The 14,300-nt window shown below is 33.7% G+C and overlaps 1 protein-coding gene across 1 annotated transcript; it reads left to right on the plus strand.

The window, feature by feature from the left end:
- Window positions 1-1,559: 1,559 nt before the first annotated feature.
- Window positions 1,560-4,313, plus strand: LOC114167478. The gene is made up of 6 exons (XM_028052569.1): window positions 1,560-1,777; window positions 2,138-2,198; window positions 2,292-2,427; window positions 2,640-2,961; window positions 3,253-3,381; window positions 3,481-4,313. The coding sequence occupies exons 1-6, from the start codon at window positions 1,684-1,686 to the stop codon at window positions 3,933-3,935; spliced, it is 1,197 nt and encodes a 398-aa protein (XP_027908370.1). The 5' UTR covers window positions 1,560-1,683; the 3' UTR covers window positions 3,936-4,313.
- The last annotated feature ends 9,987 nt before the right edge of the window (window positions 4,314-14,300 follow it).

The raw sequence follows: 14,300 nt of genomic DNA on the forward strand, positions 1-14,300 counted from the left end.
CTTTTTTTATAATGTCTTGAGCAATGAAAATAAACCTTATGAACAATGCCACAATGTAAATTTCATGCTGATTGATTCATATTTGTTAGAAGAGGAAACACTTACTCTAGATCAAAATTTAAATAGGGTTTTCCTACTTTCAATTAGGCAAACTTTAGTTGGGTTTACACCCTCTTAATGAAATATAGTAAGACAAACACAAAGTTGAACACTTTACAATAAATTCAGGAAGTATTAACTTGAAACTCTTATGTGTTTGCCTAGAGTTCGATAGATATGTTAGACATTATCACGTATTCATGTGTCATAAGCTCATTATTCTTCCTTAAGCAAAACCAATAGCTAAGAGGAAGAGAAAGTCCATAAAAAAACATTGTTAAGTAGTTGACCTAGAGGTTAACAAGTTCTTGAAAGTCCACTTTGCAAAATAGATCATATGCAATATATGGTTCGCTAATGTGGTTATGGTCAAGAAATCTAACAACCAATTGAGGAGGATGCGCAGTGATTATATAAACTTAAGTAAATACATGTCCAAAAGATGCAAATCCTTTACCGAACATAAATTCTTTTGTTGACAACACAACCATATATGAGGTTCTTAGCTTACTAGATGACTATTTTGTGTACAATCAAATTAGAATGTATTTGTTAGATGAAGATAAGATAGACTATGTTCTTTCTAACAAATTAGGGCTTGAGGATTGCTTAAAGATTACAAAATTGCTAATGGTTATATATATAGAGGTTGGGAAGAAAAAGTGTTGTCAACCTTTCTTCTTCAAGAGAGTTTTTATACAGAGAGGTTGAGAAGAAAAAGTTATTGTATATTTTTTTCTAGTCATTGCGAATGTTGAAGAAGTGCTTTCAAGTTGTGTTTGTCCACATGCAAACGTAGAGATGCATGTAACATTAATTGCATTTTTCTTCTTTAAGCAACAAAATGACTTACCAAGTTTACCTTAAATAGTTTTTATCCAAACAAGAGCAAAAAGCAAAAATTTACAAGATTGATGGTTTTTGTAGAGTTAACATACAAGGTTGATGGTCTTTGTAGAGTTGACAAAATGAGTTGTTAATATTGATGAGCTTTTACTCTTTCTTCGAGAGATCTTATCACAAGAATTGAAGAAACATTCTCTACATACATAAAATACGTATTTATTGTATTTGAGATGTATTATGAAATGTTTATAAAATTATGATTTATATTTCATGGTAAAACACTTAATCAAAATCACACGTAGATTAGATCGTAGTTTAACGTCTACATTTTTTATAACAAAAATAATAAATATAATTAAAAATTCTAATGTAATTAGTATTGTAGTAAAAAAATATCAAAGCATAAAAAATTATAATAAAATATATAATAAATAGTTATATAAATATTTTTTATTTTAATATTAGTTGTAGCTATACAATTAAAATATTTTTATATTTAATCATGGATAGTCTTTTATAGACTATAAAAACTAAAAAATTAGTTAACAAAAAATTAAAGTAAAAATACTTAATAGAATCTTGGCATTTGAGATGTGATCCGTTAGATACATCCAAGGGTCTTAGGGTCCAAATTAATGCCAAAGGGTGACGCCAACAAGTACAGAGACTGGGAAAAGAAGAAGAAAAAGAGGAGGAAACAGCAGAGTAAAACGGAACAATCCAAACCCGGAACTTCCCATGGATGCTACCGAATCGCAAACGGATCTGCAGAAACGACCCGGAATCTTCATCATAGGATCCTCAAACGTTGGCAAACGCACCATCATATCTCGTAACTCTCTCTTTCCTTTTTCTTCCCTAAAATCTTCGCCCTTTCACCTTGCTTCAACTTATTCTACTTAACTAATCTTTATTTAGTTCTAGGTTTTCATTATTCTGTCTCCTGCAACTGTTTTAAATCACATCTTTATCATATTTCGTGCTTAGATATATTATTATACATCTTTTTAATTTTAAACGTAGGACTTTTTTTTTTCAATTTTATTATGTTTTGGATTTTTGTCTACATGTTCTGGCGTTAGTTATTGACACTAAATTCATTTCTTTGTTCTGCATGCTGTATTGTTTATTGTTATTATTTCGAGGGGTGAAACTGAAATTTGATATTTGATTTTGCTAATGTTGAGAATAGGATTGACCTCTGTTGATGTTGAGGATGCTTTTGATTCGGCTTCTGAAGTGAATGTCCATGGGTATATGTTCACCCTGAATTATTTTATCCATCTTTTTGGTTATGAATCTTTCTGAATTTCTGAGTGTGTTTGTTTTAATTGTGGAATAAACAGGTGGACTATCAATAATAAGTACTATACTGCTGATGTTTCTATATGGATGGCTCATCTTCGTGATGATTTTTCTGCTGGAAACATGTCCGTGTTTCGACGCATGACTGCATTGGTGATGGTTTTTGACATGAATGAAGTTAGTTCCATCACTTCATGATTATCATTTGATTTGTTCTGTTTATGTTGTTGATTACTTAATGTTTGTTTCTGATGACGGTTTTATTCTGTATTCAGTGCTTATTGTTTGGTTTTACGTGTGCAGAAGAATTGTTCTTGAACCACTTTCTTCTTTTGTGTGCCTAGTGACTAATACATGTAATGTATCTTTAATTTACCCTTTTTGTGCAGCCATCTTCCCTAGCTGCACTTCGAGAATGGGTTTCTCACACTGATATTCAGAACTTTGAGATATTACTGTGTATTGGAAACAAAGTGGATCTGGTTCCAGGGCATCCAGCTCATGCTGAATACAGAAGGCGGTTGCTGAAACTAGAAGACTCTGCTGTAGACCGTTATTCAGAAGAGTATGGAATATCTGAATCGGAGGGAACTAGTTTATTGGGGGATGAGGCACCGACATGGGACATCAGAAGGTCCTGTTTGGAATGGTGCACTGATCACAATATTGAGTTCATTGAGGCATGTGCTTCCAATGCTGATTTTGACAAATGTAAAACTCCACTTCCCGTTGTAAAGAGCCTGTGTATAACATATTGCTTTTAACTCTGAATTTTGCCTTGACAAATGCTCAGTTTTAGATGTGGATGAGTCATACTTATAATACATTATTAATGAGAGAGGAAAGTAGGTGACTTAGATGACAATGAAATATTTGGAAGATGATTAATGATAGATCATTGTAAAACGCATCATATCTTTTTCTTCTCCCCATTAGGGATAGAATGATGAACATTGAAAACCATTTCAGATTATATGATTTCCACTCAAATTTATTTTACAGGTTTGTCCATAGATGGTGATTTACAAGGAGTTGAACGTCTCCATGGTGCACTTTCTGCTCATATGTGGCCTGGAATGGTATTGAAATCTGGTGATAGAATAAATCAACCATCATTTCCTGAGAAAGAGGGTATTTTCTTTCTATTTTCTTTTCTTTGAACAATGCTACTCGCAACTTGTCAAAGTAGAAAAAACGAAAACACTAATTTTGGTTTATCCTTTTTCCCAGAGTTATCTTCAGAAGAATCTGACTATGAACCAGAGTATGAAGTGTTATCAGCTGGTTCGGCTGATCCCTGGGATGAAAGTGAACAAGTATGGGTTTCTGCATCTTCCTTAGATGCAGGGGGGTCAGCTTCTCAAAACAATCATACTGCAGAGGGTCAACAGGAGGATGGAATTAAACCTGATAAAGAGTCTGCGCCCACAACTTCAAGTGCTGCAATTCAAAATGAGAGTGAGAGGGATGTGCTGCACAATACCATGGATTCTGATGGAGATGAAAAGGCAGAAGAGAGTAAATATCTTGACTTAGAGGATTTGGAACAGTTGATGTCTGAGATTGGGAATATGCGTGCAGGCTTAAGATTGATGCCTGATTTTCAAAGAAGGGACATGGCTGCAAAGCTGGCCATGAAAATGGCTTCCATTTTTGGAGGAGAGAGTGATGATGAGAAAATTTAGTTGATTTTGGATGTAAGCTCAGTGATTAGTTATAGGTATAAGGTTAGATAGATGAATGTCATTCTGGGTACCTTTATGTGGGCCATCACATGGAAAGAAGGAGATGAGCAACCTCTGTTGCACAAAGACCAGGGGCACCTTTTTCATGCTTCTGCTTTCTCTTACTCCTTTTAAGATCAAGTATTCCTGTTTTCTTTACACAGTTTTATAGTCCGTATTTTGTGGAGCATAACATTTTGTTAAAAATTTCGTGGTAATCAACGTGGTGGTGATGTTGTGAAAAACTGTGTCAGGTTACTTCCTGCTGCAATTGTAAGTGTAGAACAGATTGAAAACACTTACAGGGACAAAATGACAAATAAAATTTCTAATTTTATTTTTTGCAAGTCCCATATTTATATAAAGTGCACTTGTTTGTGTCTATGTGAAATTCAACAATAACTCCGAATATTTTTTTTATTAGTGTTAACTAACTGTAATGATCCATGTGTCTATAGTGGGTATAAAATGGATAGTTCATAACTCCCAGTTAAAAATACCACGAGTTGAACAAGTTGTGTCTACTCCTCTTCGCATAATTGGAACTTTACTTGATGCATATTTATCAGTGGCATAGTAGTTTTCCTTATTTTTTTATGGTGTTGGAGATCACTAACTTGGATTCAAACCTTCCTTTCACATGGAAACATTATAACACATGTGAATTGGGTTATCTTATAATAAAGTTTCACAGGAAGATGTAAGGAGGATGTAGGAGATTTTGTAAGGTTGTAAGGTTTAAGAAGTGTGTTGATTATGTTGCATTTTTATTTATAGGGTGCTTGTAAAATCTTGAAAGTAGCGAATTGTAAAATCTTGAAATGAGTGAATTGGTTTAATTATGGTGATTAAGTAATTAGATGTAATTCTCTTATAAGAGAAAACTAGTATATTTCTTGTTATTATTCTCTTTCTCAAATCTCTTAGAAATCACAAGTGATATGAATTCATGTTGCATGGTTATGGAAAACTAAAAAAATTAATATAATTTTATTTAAAATATTTATTTAATTTAAAGTTAGAAATAACAATATGGTTTGACCTACCAGTTTTGGTTTATTCCACATTTAATCTACATCAAATGGAATAAGATGAACTAACCCACATAAGAATAATGGACCAGTTTTGGTGGCTCGGTGGCTCGTATTGCATAATGATTAACTCATAGGCTAGAAGTCTACATAAAGCAAAATCTTTAAAAGGAAAACATCGTACAAATATTACAATAATATTATTTTATTGTTTTACATCTTTTTGGCATTAATATAATTTTATTGTTTCACATATTTTTTTCATGGGTATCAAATTAACATTGAAATTGAAATAAGTTAAATAAACACAACATTAACAACTTCATCAAATATCTATGTCAAGGTTATATCTTTTATGAACAATAATATATATATATATATATATATATATATATATATATATATCTTTGAAGTTACTAAAAAGCTATAGTTATTAAAATATTATATCATTATTTTTTAGTTTAATTATTCAGATGGTGCTCACTTTGATAGAGGTGTGTCAATTTGGTACCTGCTTTTAAAAAAATGTCAATTGCATCACAACTTTTGAAAAAAATGTTTCAATTAGGTCTATTTCAGATAAAAATTATTAACACCGTTACTAGCGTGCTATGTGTCAATCTATGTTTTTTTTGTTTTTTTAATTTTTTTTTTTTGCAAAAAAAATGTCACGTGTCAGGTCTCTGATGTGGCAGTGTCAATGTCACGTGGCAATGGAATGACACGTGTCAATGTCATTGTTAAATGTCATTGTGTTGATTTCAATTTAGTCTCCATATATGTCTTGTTGATTAATTTTGTCCCTACTTATGTGTTTCTGATTCAATTTTGTTCTAATTTTTTTAATAATTAAAATAATTTTTTAATCTATTTTTATAAGATTAAAACTAATTAAGTATAAATATTTTATAAAATTAAGTACCGATATTTACATTATTGAAAGACAATATTGTTCTATTTTGAAAAGAAAAAGTAATAATTAACAAAACATGAGTTAATAATATACAATAATGTAATATGTTAAAAACAATTTAATAGAAAATATTAGTATAAAATTTATACAAATAATAAATTTGGTCTAAGATTGGAGAGAAACAATGTAAATATTAGTACTTAATTTTTGTAAAAGTATTTATACTTAATTAGTTTTAATCTTATAAAAAATGGACTAAAAAAGGATTTTAATTATTGAAAAAAATTGGGTCAAAATTGAATGAAAGACACGTAAGATTTGACTAAATTGAATCAATGAGACATACATGGGAATTAAATTGAATCAATAAGGCATATATGCGGACTAATTGAAATCAAGACAATGACATTTGATGGTAACCCTGACACATGGCATTGCCCTGCCATGTGGCTCTAACAATGTCACGTGTCACACTAGGGACCTGACACGTGGTAATTTTTTTTACTAAAAAAAATTAAAAATTGAAAAAAAAAACACAAACTAACACATGGCACGCCGTTAAAAAAATTAGTAACTTTTGTCTGAAAGGGACCTACTTGAATCACTTTTTTCAAAAGTTGGGATGTAATTGACATTTTTTAAAAAGGGTACCAGATTGACACACTTCTACCAAAATGGATACCATCCGTGTAATTAAACCTTATATTTTTTTAATTTCAATGACATTGGATACAATCTTGAAAGAAGTTTCATCTTCCACTATGTCATAATTATAATTCCCCCCGTTATCATCTACATACATTTGAACAATGAGAGATGTAAAATCCTAGAAATTGACATTTTAGAAGTGAGACTGGTTAAAATAGTGAGACTCAATTATTTTAATATTGAAAAGTTTTAGTATAAATAGTTTTGTTAAACGAGTTTCATTATTTTAAAACACACAATCTCTCTAAAAACTACTTTTCTAGAATTCTCTGACTTCTATAGGAACTTTCGTTCTCTGTTCGCCTGATTGAAAATCTAAGACTGTATGAGTGATTTTCGCGATGAACTCTTCAATTCGGATTGATCAATTTCTCGGCTCGTGTAAGTTAATTTTTAAATATTTTCTCGCAGTCTTCTTCTAGTTTTTGTTGTATGTGAAGATGCTTGTGTGTCCTTTTAATCTTCTATAAGAGTCTTTGCTTATAAGTGATCATGATGGAATGTCTGAATCCTTTGTGTGATGTTTCTATGTGTAGATAAAACATTCTATGAAGTTAGAGGCATTTTGGTGTTCCCATAGCTGTTTGGGCATGTTGAGCTAAGGTGAGGGATGCTAATTCTAGCTTTTGCATGTCGAGTTTGTTAATTGTTGTTGTCAATTGATAATTTTGATGTGATAAGTTATGAATTTGTGATTTACTTGTTTTGTGGTGATGAACTTCATGTTTTAACTGGTAAGTTGATATTGAACTCGTGTAGTATGCTGGATTGTGCATAATTTTGTTTATATCACTTGAAATTTTGAATGGCTTGTTAAAGTTGTTGAATTGGGGGTTAAGCTTGGGTTGTATGCTGAGTTTTGTACAAAATTTATGGTTTTGTTTGTGAACTTGGATGCCTATGTGAGAATTCTTAAATTGAGTAATCTATCCCGACTTGAGTTTAAAACATAAAAATTTAAATGTTAGAAAGTTTACTAAGTGAGGATTAACTCAAGAAGGGTCATATTTCTCAATCAAATCTCAAAAAGGAAAGTTATGTGTACTGATACACCATCGGACACCGTTGCAACACGTTCGGGAACCACTAAAATAATGGCCATTAACTTAGGACTTGGGGCACTGAGCGCCACTTTTGTATCACCGGGTGCTAGCAAGTCGGTGAGTTCTAGGGGTTATAACATTAGGCGCCACTTTTCCAGCATCGGGGGCCACCCTATTTTTCGAGTCTGCGTCATCTTAGGAGAAATAGGATTTTCGCTTCATTAACTATTGAATTGGGTTGCAATTTTGACAACACAACCTAGACATATGGATCTATGATTGGACCATTTGGATATTTGTTTTGAGCTTTATGGTTAGGGAAATGTTGTTCACTGTTTTGATGTACGTAATGAAGATATTGTGATTGAATTGATGAATTAAGCTTATATGAGAATATGATGGATGAGCTATGTATGATTGATGATGGTATACTGAGACTTGACTTGATATGTTTTCGTACAATATATGATTGAATATGAGATAACATGTGGAAGATAAAGGAATTTCACGGAGAAATTCCTTTGTTGTAATATAGTGTGTGTATTGATCTATGAATTCAAGTAAGGTTACATCTTAACACTCTAATGATCATTCAGACTCACAAAGAGTATAATGGTTCATGAGGTGAGAGTAGCAAGAGGTCTTAGTCTAAGATGATTATGGATTGACCTTGTGTGTTGTAGGGTGAAACACATTGACAATGGCTCTATAGAGCAATAGAGGTCACCATAAGTGCAAGATTCTAGTGAATCTGATTTCAATACATGTATCCGAATAATTGAGTTTAGAAGAGTCTTTGATTATAGAGTTTATGATTACTTGAAGTGCATTGTATTGTGATACAACATGTTTTGTTAATGTATGATATTCTTTTTGTAAATTAGCTTACACTCTCTTGTTTGTTTGTTATGTATTGTGTTCTTCTTTTGCAATGATCACCTTATTGATATGAGTAGAGGTGTAGAGACACCTCTTGATGTTGAGGAGTCATCTGTCTAGGTGATTGAGTGATGTTAGATCATGTTAGGTATAATCTTGTAATAGAATCATAGTATAGTAGTTTGAGAATGTATATGTTTGATATTATTATAGTCTTATTTGATATGACTCTCCTAATATACAATATACATTGGATTATTTGTTTTATGAATATTCATAATAAAATGTTTTATTTTAGTAGTATTATCTACGCTATTAGAATGATGTTACAACATATGATGAATTTAAAATAAAAATAATACAATAAAAATAAGATTAGATAAAAAGACTATGTTACCTCCCAAAAAGTCATTAGTCTAACTTTAAATACAAATAGTTACTTTCACACTTTTTCTAATGCATTAGTGGAGCATGACTCATCTCACATTATCATTTTGATCTAAAGTTCCTATTTTTGTTTCGAGAAAGTTTCTATTTTTATTTTTTTACTTGTACCCAAAACTAATTTCAACTTCAAAAATAAATTAATTTTAGTTTATGAAAAATTAAATTTATTTTTTATTATTCTATTCATATAAAAGTTCTTGGAATATATAAATTTTCTTAATATCGCAACATAATTTTTATTGGTGTGAGATTATAAATTTATGTTCCTAAAGTTTTAGAAGTGTTGTTATCTAAATAGTGCCTATTAAATATAATTGGATTTAGAATGGATTACATAAATTGATTTGGAAAAAATATATTCTTGATTGGATTTTAAACCATTTGAAAAATTCATTCTATAATAATAAGTGATAGAAATGGTGGCATTATTGGACTAAGTAATACCAATAACCCAATTGGTGTGAGTGAGCCAACTAAAGAACCAAAACTCATAAGGAAAAGTACGAGACAAACCTCAAGACCATTGGATGGGACGTAATAATATGCTTCAGACGTAGCTAGAATTTCTCCATTCGCTCGAAATGTGATTTGCACTTTTTTTTTTTTGTAAAATTGTTTTTAATGCTTGTGAAGTATCCTAAACTAGTTAAGATTCAGTTCGTGCAATGTTCCTCTCCTATTATAAATGAAAAGAGTAATGGAATGGAAAATTTGAAATTTACGGGGTGCAGAAAGCAAGTCTTAACTTCATAGCTGGGCCCAAAACTAAAGCAAAACTTGTAGACATTTCTGGTCTTTTGCTTCTTGCACCCCAATGATTACTACTTTCATATATTTCAACAGGTCTTTGAACATTTATATAATGTTCTGAAAAATATCTCACATATTCTCAAAAGCTGATGAGTCCATCTTCAAGAGTAAGGAAGCCAAGGAGAAGCCATGCGGAATTGATGAAGCTTCCATGGAGAAGGATGAAGGTGCGAAAGTTAGAAGATGAGAGGAGAAGTGGTGCGGCAATGGTGTTTGGAGAAGCTCTCAAGTGAGGTTGGGCCAACACTCAAGGAAGGGGGCTAGAGGAAACCAAGAAGGAGAACTCTAGCCTAAGTTGATTCACAAAAAGAGAGGAGTCTGGAGTCATCTCAACAGAGTTTCTCTACTATATTCATGAATGAAAATACAAGGGTCCTAAGCTCTCTATTTATAGTAGAAAAGGAAAGCCAAGTGGTCTAGAAAAATGGAGGGAAAAAGGATCTAGAATGTGGTATTTGGAGCCAAAAAGAGAGCATGAGGCAAGTGTGACTTGCCACCTAAGCAAGTCACAAGGGACTTGCTTCTAGGCGCATAAAAGAAGCTTGGTGACCAAGCTTGGAGCAAGAAGGATCTAGATTCTCTCACAAATGTGCTCTGTCTCTTGTTAGGCCAATTTCAAGCCCAACTCTTCTTTGGTCCAATTCTCTTCAAAGCCCAAAAACCCTCCAAGGCCCAATACATGGCCAAAACAAAAACCCTATTCTACAAAGCCCAAAATACAAGGCCCAAAAAATAAACCCTATTCTAATATTTACAAACAAAGAGTTTTAAGCTAGGTCTTCACATCTTCCTTGGCCCATGTAAAGTTCATCTTGGGCCTTGTGTGTGCATTGGAGGCCCATTCCTCTTGTATCCTCCTAGCCATTGCTCTTGTTGTGGATCCCTTGATTAGAGGCATCTCATCATCCCCTCCCTCTTGAGAAGGATTTGTCCTCAAATCTGATATTTCTGCCTCATCATCTGTACCACCTGCAAAAGGTATTAAGTCAGCAACATTAAAGGTGGCATGTACATCATATTCCTCAGGCAACTCTAGCCTATATGCATTATCATTGACTCTTTTCAGCACTTTAAAGGGACCATCACCTCGAGAGCTAAGTTTAGACTTCCTTTTCTTAGGAAATCTATCTTTTCTAAGGTGTAGCCACACCCAATCCCCTTCTTCAAAAATCATTTCCCTCTTCCCCTTATTGTTGTACTTAGCATACCTCTTAGTTTGTTGTTGGATTTGTCTTTTAATCTTCACATGCATTTTCTTAACAAAATTAGATTTTGCCACCCCTTCTTTATGAATGAAATCAAAAGATGTAGGAAGTGGTAACAAATCCATAGGAGTGAGAGGATTAAAGCCATAAACAACTTCAAATGGAGAGATCTTAGTAAACCTATGAACTACTCTATTGTAGGCAAACTCAATATGAGGAAGGTATTCATCCCAAGATTTGTAGTTTCCTTTCAAAATTGCCCTTAGCATAGTAGACAGAGATCTATTAACAACTTCAGTTTGCCTATCAATTTGTGGGTGACATGAAGTAGAGAAATTAAGTTTAATTCCTAGTCTTGACCAAAGAGTTTTCCAAAAATGGCTAAGGAACTTAGTATCTCTATCAGAAACTATGGTGCGGGGTATACCATGAAGCTTGACCACATCTCTAAAGAAAAGCCGAGCAATGTTGCTAGCATCATCCACTTTGTGGCAGGGTATAAAGTGTGTCATTTTGCTAAAACGATCTACCACCACAAAAATGGAATCAAAACCCCTTTGTGTTCTTGGGAGTCCTAAGACAAAATCAATACTTATATCTTCCCAAGGGGCTGAAGCAACGGACAAGGGGGTGTATAATCCATGAGGCATTGTTTTAGACTTAGATTGTAAGCATGAGAAACATATATTACAATGCCTTTGGACATCCTTCCTCATATGGGGCCAAAAGAATTTCTCTTTTAAAAGATCTAGGGTTTTTTCTACCCCAAAATGACCCATTAATCCCCCTTCATGTGTTTCTTGAACAAGGAGTTTTCTTTGTGAACCTTGGGGAATACAAATTTTTCCTTCTTTAAACAAATACCCCTCATTCACATAGAAACCTCCTTGAGGTCTTTTCATACACTCAGCATAAGTAGAGGAAAACTCAAAATCTTGATTATACATTTCTGGAATGTGATCAAATCCAAGAATTTGGGCTCCCGATTTTGAAAACAAAGTGTGCCTTCTAGACAAGGCATCAGCCACCACATTACTTTTGCCCTTCTTGTACTTTATCACATAAGGAAATTGTTCCAAGAATTTCATCCACTTAGCATATCTTTTATTCAGCTTGTGTTGGCCCTTCAAATATTTTAGCGACTCATGGTCACTATGAATGACAAACTCTTTGGACATAAGGTAGTGTTCTCAAGTTTGAAGGGCCCTAACTAAGGCACACAATTCCTTATCATAGGTGGGATAGTTGAGGGAAGCACCATGAAGTTTTTCACTGAAATAAGAAATTGGGTGCCCTCCTTGCAATAACACAACACATATTCCTACATCGGATGCATCACACTCTAGCTTAAAGGTTTTTGAAAAGTTTGGTAAAGTTAGAATGGGTGCATTGGTGAGCTTTTCCTTGAGTTGCTGAAAAGTAGACTCTTGTTTTTCACATCAATTAAAAGATACATCTTTCTTGACAAGTTCATTGAGGGGTGAAGCCAAAGTAGAGAAGTTAGGAACAAACCTCCTATAAAAGCTTGCCAAACCATGGAAGCTCCTAACCTCTCCAACATTTTTAGGAGTAGGCCATTCTTGGATGACCTTTGTTTTTGTAGGGTCAACATGGACCCTATTTTTATTTACTACAAAACCTAAGAAAATAACACTATCTACACAAAAAATGCATTTCTCTTTATTTGCAAACAAACTATTTACCCTAAGGATGGTAAGGACAAACCTCAGATGGTCTATGTGCTCATGTAAGCTCTTGCTATAGATCAAAATGTCATCAAAGTAGACAACCACAAACTTTCCTATGCACTCTCTAAGAACGTGATTCATTAGCCTCATGAATGTGCTAGGTGCATTAATAAGCCCAAAGGGCATCACCAACCACTCATATAATCCAAATTTTGTCTTAAAAGCGGTTTTCCACTCATCACCTTCTTTGATTCTTATTTGGTGATAACCACTCTTTAGATCAATTTTAGAAAACATGAGGGACCCATGCAATTCATCAAGCATGTCATCAAGCCTAGGAATGGGATGCTTATATTTAATGGTGATGTTATTTATGGCTCTACAATCACAACACATTCTCCATTTCCCATCCTTTTTAGGTACTAACAAAACAGGCACAGCACAAGGGCTAAGGCTCTTTTGAACCCAACCCTTCAACAACTCTTGGACTTGAGACTCTATCTCCTTTGTTTCTTGAGGATTTGTCCTATAGGCTGATCTATTTGGTAGACTAGCCCCAAACACTAAATATATTTGATGTTCAATTCCTCTAAAGGGAGGAAGCCCAATAGGCCCTTCCTTAGGGAATATATCCTCAAGCTCTTTCAAAAGATTTTCAATTTTAGGAGGTAGATTCTTAAGCTCAAAAGTTGTGGCAGTACATGTGAGTGTTCCTGTACATAGCAGGAGGCATGAAGGTTGTTCAACATTGAGAACTTGATTTAAAGATTTCATGGTTAAAATGTTCTCATTTTGAATGACCTTGGGAGAAGGAACACCAATCTCTCCCGCCTCAAATTCATCTTTATTTAGCTTTTGGACTTTTTGAGGAATTTTTTTTGTCCTCATCTTTCTCTTTTTCTCTTTTGTTCTTCATTTGAAGTTGATCCTCAACCACTTGTGATGGCAAAAGAGGATGAAGAACAAACTTTTTAACCTTGTGAGTAAAGGTAATCTCGTTGGTGAGACAATTGTGCATGGTTTTCTTATCAAATTGCCAAGGTCTCCCCAATAAGATATGACAAGCTTCCATAGGTACTACATCACATAGCACACTATCTTCATATTTCCCTATGGAAAACTTGACCTTTACTTGATGATTGACTGCCAAATCCCCATCTTCATTAAGCCAATGAAGTTTGTAAGGTTTTGGATGAGGTAAGACAGTCAAAGACAACTTGTCAACCAACCTAGTACTGCAGCAGTTACAACATGAGCCACTATCCACAATTAGAGAATAAGTGTTTTCCAAAATTCTACACCTCGTGTGAAATATGTTCTCTCTTTGTGTTAGTGCTTGTGGACTAGGTTGATTGTTGAGGATCCTTCTAACCATTAAAAGGTCCCCATCACAAGGGTGAGCATCTTCTATATTAGACTCGTTGGATTCCTCACTTCCACTCTCACTTTCATTTTCATCCTAGCTGTTATATCTATCAACACCCCTAAGAATCATGGTCTTTTTGGTGGGGCATTGAGATGCTATGTGACCTCTACTAAGACATTTGAAGCATTTGATTTCACTTGTGCGAGTGTGTGATGATGCACTCCCCTCTTTACCTT

The sequence above is a fragment of the Vigna unguiculata genome, chromosome 10 (genome assembly GCF_004118075.2).
Source record: "Vigna unguiculata cultivar IT97K-499-35 chromosome 10, ASM411807v1, whole genome shotgun sequence".
Classification (NCBI taxonomy): domain Eukaryota; kingdom Viridiplantae; phylum Streptophyta; class Magnoliopsida; order Fabales; family Fabaceae; genus Vigna; species Vigna unguiculata.